This window comes from Plectropomus leopardus, chromosome 9, assembly GCF_008729295.1.
Source record: "Plectropomus leopardus isolate mb chromosome 9, YSFRI_Pleo_2.0, whole genome shotgun sequence".
Lineage (NCBI taxonomy): Eukaryota > Metazoa > Chordata > Actinopteri > Perciformes > Serranidae > Plectropomus > Plectropomus leopardus.
Window position 1 is genome coordinate 13,117,875 of NC_056471.1, and position 12,927 is coordinate 13,130,801.

General features: G+C 38.9%; 1 protein-coding gene across 1 annotated transcript in view; it reads left to right on the top strand.

The window, feature by feature from the left end:
• Positions 1–1,813: 1,813 nt before the first annotated feature.
• Positions 1,814–12,927, top strand: part of neurl1b (neuralized E3 ubiquitin protein ligase 1B) — a 31,591-nt gene continuing 20,477 nt past the window's right edge. Inside the window, exon 1 of the mRNA XM_042493968.1 lies at positions 1,814–2,190. Coding sequence (XP_042349902.1) covers positions 2,082–2,190 — 109 coding nt within the window. The 5' untranslated portion in view covers positions 1,814–2,081. The remainder of the gene's footprint in view (positions 2,191–12,927) is intronic.

The following is a 12,927-nucleotide window of genomic DNA, read 5'->3' on the forward strand; positions in this document are numbered from 1 at the left end:
GAGGGGCTGAGTTTTAAAAAGTTTGTCCCCCATTCCATTATTCCTCCATTATTCCTTTTTTCCTAAAGGAGTAATGGACTGGGGGACAAACGTGAGTGACTCCCAGGACAGATTTTGGACATGCCTTACTGTCATACCACTAAACTAATGGTGGCATGAAACAAAACTGAAGACTTGGATTTTTAGTCTAGTAAGTTGCACAACCAGTCACCCTGCAGCTCTTCAGCAAGTTGGTGTGTTGATATCATGCGTCTTTTCCAAGCAGTTCTTTGTTGTACTACAGCAACAACAGCCTGGAAAGGGAGTCTTAAAATAAGCCAAATCATTCATTAACCTGTATGTTTTATATTCTTTGTTTACATGTTAATTGCTGTATTGACCTGTGCGAAATACACAAAAGAAAAGTATACATTGTTATGAAATATAATTCTGTGTGACTGTAAGCACTGAACCGAGTATGTACTGCTGAATTGAGTGACTCTGTAGTCAGAGGTGGATGCAGGGTACCACAGTTTTGACATCACTTGGATGAAAGGATCACATGTGTGTTGAACACACATTCATAAGAGCATTGTACATGTGGATGGATCTCCAGAGAGGATCCTAAATACTGAGAAGTGTCTTCTTCCAAGCTCATTGAGTGTGAGCGCCATCTTATGGTACTTCTTGTGTGTTGCAATTAAAAATACAGAATCTGTCATGGGAATTAATAGACAGTACAGTCTGCATATTAAACAGTTTCCTTTACAGGCCTTCAGGCTGGTTCACACAGAAGTGCAGTTTGATTACACAATCAATTTTTCATATTGACTCTATCACCACATGGGATCATAGAGCTGAGGCGGTCCAATTCTCAAAGTCTCTGGTGACAGTCAAGAGGTTGTGAAATGATCGGCATGGGCATAAAAAAAATCATTAGCCGTTTGACAAACACAGACAAGTGAGTTTTCATGCCCTGTAGGAGAGGATGTTAGATTAACCTGACCTTGTGCTCCCTCTGCTAATAGTGTGTTTTTCTATCAGCTATTCCAATTTAAATGAGTCAGACAAATACCCAGAATCCAATAGATGAAAACTGCTGAGCTGTGCTGGATAAACTGTGACAGGCTGGACTGCTATTGGTCAAATTTGAGTGATTCTGATTCAAACTGTTGACTTTTGACCTGTGTTGTTAATGAGTAACAGTGCTGCTGTAGGGGCCATGTGAGAATATGCAACAACGCAAGAAATCTATATTCACTGATCATTAACTTGATTTTAACTGCAACAGTGATAAGTTTTAAATAAGAGATAAGTTAGCGACAATTTGGCTTTAAGCAGATGAATTTGTAGTGTTGTAGTTTGTAGTGCAATAGACATTTTTTCACTGAGTACATGAGCAAAAACAGATTAAATTAATAAAATTGATAATGGCTGTATTCCATGTAGTCATATCAGTTGGAGGGTCTTGCTGTTTGAATTCACACCCATGCACACAATTATTCTATATAAAGGCAGAGTACATGAGGCTATATATAAAACAAGACAGGACGTTTTATTTTGTAGTTTAGTTTCAGGCAGCGCTGAATGTGCAATAGAAACAAATAAAAGTAAAATACCACACCAAATATCAGTGCTTCCCAGCTCGCGCTCACCCCTCGAGGACAGGAATATTACCATGCACGCCCACTTCACCTTTTTTAGGAACTGTGGTGTGGGCTGTGACAAAAGCCACCAGTCTTCTCTGCTAATGCTATGAATATATTTAACGGTCGGCGGTGTAGATTAACCGCACGCACACACCCACGCACGCACGCACGCACGACGTACACACGATTTCCCCACGTGCCAACCGTGCCAACGTCCTTCCCCTCTCCGGTTGGATTTTATTGGACAGAATAAAGAGATAACAAAAGCCACGTGCTCATGTTTACACTTCTTCAAATTTCGGGCGGGATGTGGTCTTGGTACGAATATAACAGTTTCCTGACTCACACTGCGAGAGACCACCAACTAGAGGAGACCAGACTGCCAGAGTCAACCTTATTCTAGTAAACGTTATTAAGTTTACTCATTTCTTCATTACACAGAGAAGTTGTTGAATGGGAAACAAGATGGGAAACAACCAGTCGTCAAACATGTGCATTCCCTTTGGTTTGTGCGATTTGCCTCTTTCAAACAAAGAAAAGAAACTGAACTTCAGCACCGAGGGTAAGCCAGACTCTTCACTTATTTCACCCTTTTTGTTTTCTTTGTAACCTAACTATCTAATGTTTAACCAAAGGCTGTTAGACATTATTTGAAAATATTAGAGAAATAGGCTAGTCCAGGGGTGCATATGGTGATTGTTGGAATAGCTACAGTAGCTGTCAGAAGGATTCTGAAACATTACTGCCAAATCTCATTTATTGCATAAAAAGAAAAAAATCCACCAAAATTATTATTCATGACTGTGGTTACTCTGACCTAAAATATAATAATAAAAAAATACATTATCATAACAATGTCCTGAACTAGCTTTATTTTAATGCTCCCACTTGTTAGAAACAAAAAAAAATGCAATACAAAGATTTGATTTCATTTCTGATATGTCACACATCTTAGCGCAGCTACAATAGGTAACCTACAGTTTAAGACCCATTTTTATTGCTCAAATATCTGATCCTGAGCCAGTGTCTGAGCTGTCTTACCACATCTCATATTAATTAAACTTTATTTGTTGGTTTAGACAGACAGGAAATGCCTGTCGCTCAGTCACTGCTATATTGAGCCCTGTGTGGCTGACAAAAGTTCACAGAGGCCTCCGGTGATGTCATAGCTTTCCCAGACTCCCACTGGGTGATGGGAAAAAAGGCAAAATGATTGTGAGAATAGAAAAGGATGTCACTGGAGAAGAAGCAATATGATCCATGGGAAAAGAAAACTAACTATTTCAGTATGTTTTTAAAACTTGGGAAGGTCCCTTACTATCTGTTTCCTGCTTTTTGCTCTATTTATTTTCAGCCTCTGATAATCAGCGTCCTTGACTGTTTTCAAATTTAATTTGTGCTATTTCATTTCTGAAATTATAAATCACCAATTTAGGTGATTATGAGACAAAAGGCCACTATGGGCACAAATTTGTGTTGTTGTTTTGCACCTCCTTGCCATAACTAGTGGTTAGTTTTTTGTGGTAATTTTGGGTGTGGTATTTTGTTTCACCTTGAAATTTGTTTTGTGTGTTTTTGGGGTCATTTGTGTATTTCTTTGGTATTTTTTGTCGTTTTATAGGCATTTCGCATTTCTTTGTGGTCATTTTGAGTCTCTTTCTTTCATTGTGTATCTCTACAAAAAGATACAAATCCACCACAAAGAGACAAAAAATGTCTCAAAAGAAATACAAAGCAACCACAAGGAGACAAAAAATGACCACAAAGAGACAAAACAAATCACAAAAAGATGCATAATGGCTACAAAACGTTTTCGCTCTCTCTTAATGTTTTAAATACATTATGGCCTTACATGTATGCAGCCATTCTTCATCTATACCAATATGCCTCACTAGGTGGCGCCACTATATTATGCTGATGTCCCACAGTGAGGGAGGGCCACTGGAGGACTCAGTACTTGATTAGCTGTCTTTGGCAAGAAAAGGGATGAGTTCATTGGATTATTAAAGCCAAACTCTGCTCCATCTTTCATCGTGTTGTTCCTCTGTATTAGATCACTGCACAAAACGGTAAACACTGTTTCTATTCAGACATCCATTGTGCAGACGTTAACTCACATTGTGTGGGGCAACAGTGCCATGAGACATGTTTACGCTGTGGTTCAGTGGAGGTGGTCGCTTATGCCTTGTTGCCTCCAGGAGCAGGTGTGGTTGTGTAATGTGCATTTAGGTCAGTTTCTATACTTGCAGCAGGGCCTTTGAAGTATTAGTATTAGTGCTTATTGTATATACTAGAGCACTCATCCCTTCAACATGTCAGCAGATACCATCTGATAGAATGAGTGTTTGTAAGAAGCATGAGTGGAGAGAAGAGTTAGCAGAGTGTAAAATTACAGGTCAAACTGTATCTATGGGGATCAATCATCATCGCTGCTTCATCTGCTGTTTTTCGATTACATCTATGCTGCGTGCTGTGTAAAGTATCTATAATAAACATCTGTATGTCTAGAAAGTAAAATAAAAATGTGACCTGTGTGTGTGTGTGTGTGTGTGTGTGTGTGTGTGTGTGTGTATGGCCCCGGCCATTTCTCTCACATGTGATGAAGCTCTTGGGTGGCATAAGGGGAGGCAGTTAAACATTCAGCACCGTTTTAATAATTCAAGACTGCTTGACTGCGTGCATGTGTGCGTGTAAGTGTGTGAGAGTGTGTTTTTGTGGGTCCGTGAAAGAGAGAGACAAAAGAGAAAGAAAATGAGACCTCATTTTATCAGTTATTCACTGGACATGTATCATCTATTAGGCTGTCTGTAAGAGCCAAAAGCAGTTGGCATATAATTTATTAAATTATACGAATAGGTCAAAGCAGCTGATCATTTTTTTTCTTATTGAGGCTGGGGTTTATTCTGAATATTGAGCAATTTCATCCTTTGTTATGTGGAGATTCTAATTATTGTAATTTTTGTAATTAAAGATTATTTTGGGGGCTTTTTGCCTTTAATTTAATAGGACAGCTGAAATGTGAAAGGGGGAGAGAGGGGATGACATGCAGCACAGGGCCAAGGTTGCTATTTAATAAACAACAACAGAATCAAACCCGCAGCCGCTGCGGCGAGGACATGGCCTCTGTACATGGGCGCCTGCTTTACCAACTGAACTACTGCGCTCCCCCTAATTATAATAATAATAATAATAATAATAATCATCACAATAATAATAATAATAATAATAATAATAATAATAATAATTATTATTATTATTATTATTATTATTAGAATTATAACAATAATTATAACAATAATAATAACAATAATAATAATAATAATAATAATAATAATGATAATGATAATAATAATAATTATTATTATTAGATTATAACAACTACAATAATAATAATAATAATAATAATAATAATAATAATAATAATAATAATAATTATTATTATTGTTGTTGTTGTTGTTGTTGTTGTTGTTGTTGTTCTTGTTATTTAGGGGTCAAAAGATTATCAGTCTGGCCGATTATTGGAGGAGAAATTTGGCATTTTGGTGATGATCTGTATCTGCGTTTTATTTTAATGATCGCCGATAAATTAATTAAAAAGTGCAAAGAAAGTGTCGGCATGGGAGGAACTTTTACTTTGCAAAACATCAAGGAGTTATTTTTATCCATTCATTTTTTATTTAAAATTTCACTCAACTTTATTAAAAAAGTTGCTGGGAACTTTATGATGTATATGATGTTGAATGTATCACTTTTGACTAACATTTTCTCAAGGCATTTAAACAGAGTTTGGTGTTGGAGTTTGTTATATTCCAAATTCTAAATATTGACAGAAAGATTTTTATTTTGATTGTAAATGCATATTGGTTTTAAATATTGGTTATAGGTCACTACTAATAATCAGTATTGGTATCAGCCCTGAAAAACCATTATCATTCGACCGCTATTACTAACACTATTATTATTATGGTGACATCTAAATGACTTGTTATACCCACCCATAACCCAAAGACTTTCAGGTTACAATGATATAAAATTGTTGCCTATTATGACAGTTTCAGCCCTTATCATTATTGTTGGTCCTAGTTTAGATATATATATATATACCAAGCCAAGCTCTATATTCAGCTAGGCTTTCAATACAGTGCATGAAAATCACTCTCCATCTTCCTCTAACTGTGGAAAATAGCAGTTCAGAGTCAGTCATCTGATCCTTCCTGATCTGTTTGCAGCTTATAGGCTTCCAGCAGACTCCATATCTCCCTTATCACAATCTCAGCTTCCTCCTCTGATGTTCTAGTTCAATAATGTTTCCTCCCTGTTTTGCTCCCTGTCATGTCTCCCTACTTCCAAACAGGGGAGAGGGTTTGGACGTCCCTGAATATGTAAACCGGATGCTCCCTATAAAAACTTGGCCTAAGGTGTGGAAGCATCTGAAAATGCTATTATAGAGAGAAAGAACAATTCCTGATGAAGGCAGCTTGTAAATATCGTCCCCTTAACCCGTTAATGTGTGTTTCTGAAAGTAAGAGTCATAAAAAAGACATGGCCTCTATTCTGGAGCTCAGTCTTATCACTGATTCAAACTAGGGATTAAAAGATTACTGGTTTGGTGATAAACTGCAGTAAATTTCCCAACAGTCAGTATTGCTATTTCAGATTTAAACTGTCATTAAAATCATGTAAATTCAGGGTGAATACTGTCCAGTATCAGCCAAGATGCAGGCGCAGCATGCAGCCTGAGTTTGTTTTGCTGTTCCCATGTTTACAGAGTGGGCGTGCAGCAGGCAAACCCAGTGATGCTACTGGTCCCTTGTCCCCATCTACACTGGCACAGACACTTGAGCAAGCATTCCAAAGACAGACTATCTGTAATCTTAATGCATTTTTGATATGGTTATAATATGTTTGCATAAGGTATTGGCTATGTTTCTATTATAATATTCATGCAAAAAAAATACATAGTGCTGCTACTTTATTTTTGCTTTTCAAATATAAAAATATGTGAAATGATTTCAGTATTAGTATCAGCATATTTTAACAATACCATAATAATACTGATATCGGTTTTTGGCTACACAAAGTGTTAGGGGCTCCCTTGGCCTTCACCTGCAAAATGTCACCCAAATTAACACATGCCAACCAAGAACAGACTTTAAATGACCACAAAGAGACACAAAAGACCACAAAGAGATGTAAAGGAACTGCAAAGATAAATTAAACCACTACACAGAGACATTAAACTACTACAAACAGATGCAAAACAACTGTAAGAAGACAGGAAATGACTAAAAAGTGGTGCAAAATTACCTTTACCAGACACAAATTACCTCAGAAAGAAACAAAACAACCACAAAACAACATAAACAACCTCAAAGAGATTCATAATGATTACAAAGTGACACAAAATGACCAAAAAAGACACAATATTACCTTAAGAAAACACATAAAATCACCAAAAAGAGACACAAAATTGCCTCAAAGAGACACAAAACAACCTCATGGAGATGCAAAATGACCACACACAGACACAAAACCACAAAAAGATCCAGAATGTACAAAGACTTGCGAAAATACAACAAAGTTTGTGTGTCCTGTGCCGACATATAGGAACTGCGTCTAGATTGTTTTCACTCTCTCTGAATGTAAATATTGGTGCGTTTCCACCAGCAGGTTGGTTTAGTTCAGTTCAGTTCAGTATGCATTTTGGGGTTTTTTTGCATTTCCATTCTGAATGTTTTTGATGGTACTTTTGGAATGTGGACTGACATATAATCTATATTCTACTATTATCATGATGTGACATTTTCATCACAAATTTAAATTTGCAAACAGAAGATGAAGCTGTAGGCTGTTGGAGCTGATGATGGACATGTAGCATTTTTGCCTCTGTATTGCTTCTTGTTGTTAATAATCCTCTGGGATATTAGATACACTTTAGGAAAGGAAGTTCTCATATTTACAAGTTCCCAAAATAGCGCCGTCACCCAGCACTCTCAGTATATCAGTGTCCTGCCCGAAGCTGGGGCCCCGCAAAAGTTTCCCACACGTGTCACAGGCCAATGTCATGACAAGAGAGCAAGGGAGAGAGGAAGAGGGCCAGGGAATGGGAAGGAGGCGAGATTAGCTTTAAGGAGAGGGAAAGAAAATAATGAGTAAGATAAATATAAGCTCATGTTAGAAGGAGACTGGGGTCAGGACAAAGGGCGTGGATGGTGGTTGACTTCATGGCAGCAGAGGGACGTGGAGAGCAGGAAAAGGGGCACAGATGGGCGGAAGCAGTCAGCACTGTAAAAGTGTTAAAGGTGAACAGAGTGTCTGTGAAATTGACCCTGATGTTTCCCCCCCTTCATATCAAACGCAGGGTTATGTAAGCGGGTGTTTATGGCCCCCACAGCTTTGTCTTTCATCTGACTGATGATGAATTTCTGAGGTGTAATCCCTACCTGTTGCTGGGCCTAGTTGTTTACCTGTTAGAACATATTAGCTGCATACTGTACATTGTAACATCTCAAATGTGTCCTGGACATGAGATCAACTTACAGAGTTCTCATTGGTTCATTGCGCCGCCATGACAGTTGTCTTTGATGTCTGGTATGCAGTCCGTCTAAGGAGTGGGTCTCCAGATAGCGGATAGTGTCCAATCCAACACATTGCTACATTCTGCCCGCACAGGAATTATCAGTTAAATTTGATGTCACTTACGTGTCAAACCACTGGTCTCAGGCTTTAGATTAGGGATACAGCCACATACATGTTTCTAGGATTTTAGGACATTTGAGTGCGCAGGTCAAAAACTTTCAAAGCAGCATTCTGAATAAGTTACTATTAAATGAAACATTGTGTGCAATAGTCCACCTTCCACCTTACTGTCTCCCTGTCACTTTTGACTGTTGTGGTCCTATAATGCTTTGAGGTGGTGCTTTGCATGCCAGGTCTGGTCAAGTTTGGGTGGTTGTTCAACACATGCTTTTGCAGGTTGGGTGATGTGTATTGGCTCTTTTAACATTCATATCAGCTATTGTTATGAGCCTGTCAGCTGACAAGATTAAAGGGTTACCACAGCATAGATGGTGTGTGTGTGCACATATGTATGTTTCATGTGTGTAAGAGAGAATAATTAATGACTGCTTCGCTTGTGATTTTCCTGGGAATGTTACCACAGATACCCAGTTCAAATATTGCAATTGCATTCGCTTTCATCAGTGGGCAATAGGCTCAGTCACCATTGTGTTACATCATTCAGCAATAAATAGTGACTTAAAGGGATAGTTCGAAGTTTTTGAAATGGGGCTGTATGACATACTCATGTATAGTCATTGTATAATATATGGCGGTCGGCTCAGTCCTGGTTTGCAGAAACAGAGGTTGATATTTTGCCACTTTAAAAAAGACCTACCTAAAAAAATCACTGTCACTCCAAGTGAACACTATATTTAGAGTATTTTCATTGTTTCACATTGCCATCACACAGCCTTTTCCTTTGGCACTACATTTCTAATCTGCCAAAAGTCAGCTGTTTGGGTCAGAAGGTGCTGTTAGCAGCTCTTATGCATTCCAATTGAAATAAAAACTTCCCATTGAATAACACCTTCAATACAGCATCCTCTTAGACTGATATTGTATATTTTAGGAAGGTGTTTTTTTAAAGTGGCTAAAACATGTTTGATATCAACCCTTCTATACAGTAAGTTAAGGCTGAGCTATGGGGTGCGAGCCCCGTCTGTTCTGCCAACAGGGAGCGCACCGACCACCAGCTACTGTATGTAATACACAGATTATACATAACTATCTCATACAGCCCCAATTAAAAAATCCCAAACAATTACTTTAACAGACTTTTATTTAAATGAAAATCTTTGATAGAATTACTTTAAACTTTTAAATTAAAACATGAAAAAATGTGGAAAAAAGCCATGGAGTGTTGTTCGGCTTTTATGTTGGATGTTTCGAGATTTTATCTCTGTCTCCGAATGCTTTTATTCCAATGTTCAAAGTTAAGTTACTTTTAATGAGTCCAACCAGCACTGTGTACATCACCAAAAACCAAAAATTCAGCAATATTTAAAAAATTATATTTTCTGTTCCTTTATCTCTAAGAAAATATACGATTACATTTGTGTTGGTGTTGGACTCCAACTGAACTGTGTCAGCCAAAACAAGCTGATCTGAATCACAGGAAAACAGAGGGAGCCTGGTCCTTCGCTGCTGATCTGTCTCTGCTTCCCGGTTCAGCAGCCGCGGGGCTGCAAATCCATCATGAAGAGGAGCTGTTTCTCTCTCTACCCTTATCTTCTCATCCATAGTCTGGAAATCTAATGATAAGAAAGGAACACGACTAATAATCTCCCTCTGTCCCTTCATTTTCTGAAAATGTCCTCTTTTTGAACATCAATTTTCACATCAATAGCGGTTATAGTTATAAGATCAGGAAGTAAACAGACCATTTTTATTTGACTTGAATCCTTGAGATGGAGGAAAGAAGTGCACGTGATCTTGTTTCATTTGCAAATGTAAAACGCTCACACAGATCTGTAATCCTGTATGTCTCACTCTTATACTGTCAGAATTTGAGTGATCAACGATCCTGAAGTGATACCTTACAAAGCAAGAAACAAGGAAGCCGTCATGTGCTCAGTGAAGGGCATCCGTCCAGAACAGAGTCGTATAGCTTAGCAGACGAGTCGCTACACACCTCAGCTTCAAGCTGCTCCATGGGAACTGGGGATGCATGGCAGCTGTTTCCCTGGAGACCTGGGACTAACGGGACCTGCTCTCTAATTACCTACGCCCACCTGAATCAGCAGCGCAGCATGGTGCACGCTTCAGCTTAGGACCCTTAGCACGGAAACAGCTAATGTCTCTTTGGCCTCATGCTGCTACTTTTGTTTGAAATAGTTGTGGAAGGAAAATGCATCAAGGCAAAAGGACAGCTAAGGACGTGGAGGAAATGGCACAGGCACTTGGGATACAATGCTGGCATGACTGTAGAGCTAAGCTGACAGGTAAATTTGATAAATGTTTAAAAATAAGTGCTGAAATTGCTCTCTTGCTGAAGACAGGTTGTGGAGGGACTGAGCGTCCCTTTCCCAGCCAGACAGATCTTGGGTTTGCAACAAAAACTAGCACGTACTGAACATGTGAGTGACACTATGTCAGCTAATTAAACCCCAGCGTGGCTCCCCTGTTCAAGTTAAAGGACATGATTGTTGGCGTGGTACATGAAGCGAGGCAACACTGTCTGCCCTCATTAAAACCGATGCAAAGAGAGTTGAAGGCCTTGAAATCGCCCTTGACACCAAAAGAACAGCACGTTAATACCAGACCTAGCTGGTGTACTTCTGCTAGTGGCTTAAATGTCTTTTATGATAGTTGACTCATGCACCCAGAGCTCTGGAAAGAGAGGCTTGACTTGTGTCCCCAAGAGCGTCATTTATATGTCCTTCATAGTGATGCACAGTCCAGCGTGGAACAAAAACTTCTTTGTGTTACAGCCTCTGTTTTAGTTTCGCTCACTTGTTTTTGGTCTGTTTTAGAGGCGAGCCACGGTTAGAGTGCAGACACTGTGTCAATTTCATGAAAATAATCTATCGTCAGCCATGAGGTGAAACCAAAGAGAGCTATATTATTTCAATAACACTAAGGGCTCAGACGCCAGTAAATTTGTGCATTGACAAAAACAACAAAGTAACTTCCATGACCTTTGACATGTGCAGACCAGTACTGTTTGTCCAGTCTGATTTTTCTGCCTTCTATGGGAAATTTGGAGCTGGACAGCCTCATAACCTCCAGGGAGGAGGCAGAGAAGGGGCAACTGGTAGAGAAACATTCAACAGGAAAGCTAGAGTCACAGAAGGTTACACTACATAGAGCTCAGGTCTGTCTTACTGTTTCTGGCTACCTACTGGAGAGGAATGGAAAGAGGTTTGGAAGGAAATATGCTATTATGTAACATAGTACCTGGAGCTCTCTGGTATCCCTATATGCCCTTTCCTTTAGGACTGTGAGACAAAACGGGCACACACTAATGGTCAGTATATAATACGACAGCTGCTGGCTGTTGTTCTTGAACTCCTTTCGCTTCGTGGAAACACTGGAATCTTTTCTCGAAGAGTTTGTCCAAGCTTGTTGTCGAAAGTGTATGTCTTTCTTAGCTTACTGAGTGACTGCACTGGGTAATAATAGCAGAAGTATTTTGTGTCATAACCCCAGGGCCCTCAATGGGTGGCTGAGCCCTTTGCGGTCAAGGTCCACATTACCATGGGGGGCGGTTGTGTGTAAACATTTGTTACCTCAAGCAACACAGACTCAAATCTGTTAATATTTGATTTTTTTGAAACATGCCAAATTAGGCTTTACATCTTGTTAGTATTTTTGTTTGTAATAGTTATTCCATGAGGTTTAGGAGGAAATACTTTTAAAAAATATTGTGTATGTTGGTTGAGTGTTTACTGCTTCTTAATTGCTTCTGTGTGTCTAGCGGCATGGGTATTTTTAAAAAACACTTTTCACCTTCACACTTTAATACAGCTCGCTGTACAGTAAGGACTGAAAACTCAGTTCCACTTTTCAGGAACATTATCTAATAAACTGCTTCCTTAGCTCTAGTGAAAAGTAACACGACACAATCAACACATGAAAAGAAACTGATTAAAGTGTTGAAATGGTTTTAGCTGAAAAGCCCCAAACTGGGCTGCTCAGCGGTTCCCCAAAACCACTCTCGTCTCGCTAATGAGATTTTGGATTCTTTTCTTCCAAATATTTGAGAGTGACGCAATTTAGAGGTTAGAATTTGGGACCCTGAAGGCAAATTCTGACAAGCCTTAAAATGCCTGGGAAGTGATTTCCTTTTGAACTGTGTCATAAATTCTAATGATGTTAACAGGTTTAATTGGGATCTTCTTAACTATAGGTTTGTTGTTTAATGTATACCACAAGAATTCACTGCCCCCCCCACCCACCCCCTACCTTGACACATCCCCCCCCCTACCCCCCACCCCCCCGCATGCCTAACAGGATTAATGTGAATATGGCAATTATGACTTTTTTTACAACTGCGGTGCGGCAGTGAAACGCTGTGGGTCAACAACATCCATCCCCTTTTAAAAGATTATCCCACAAAAACACACATTTATATAGTTATGCACACACCGACATGAAACTCCTTCCATATTTACACACACTGCTCTTTATTTAGCATTATATACCTCTCCTCTTTACAAGACTCGCTTTTATTTTCATCTGTTTTTTTTAAGAACGATTAAAAATATATAGCTTTACCTTGTAAATTTTAATGCTCAAA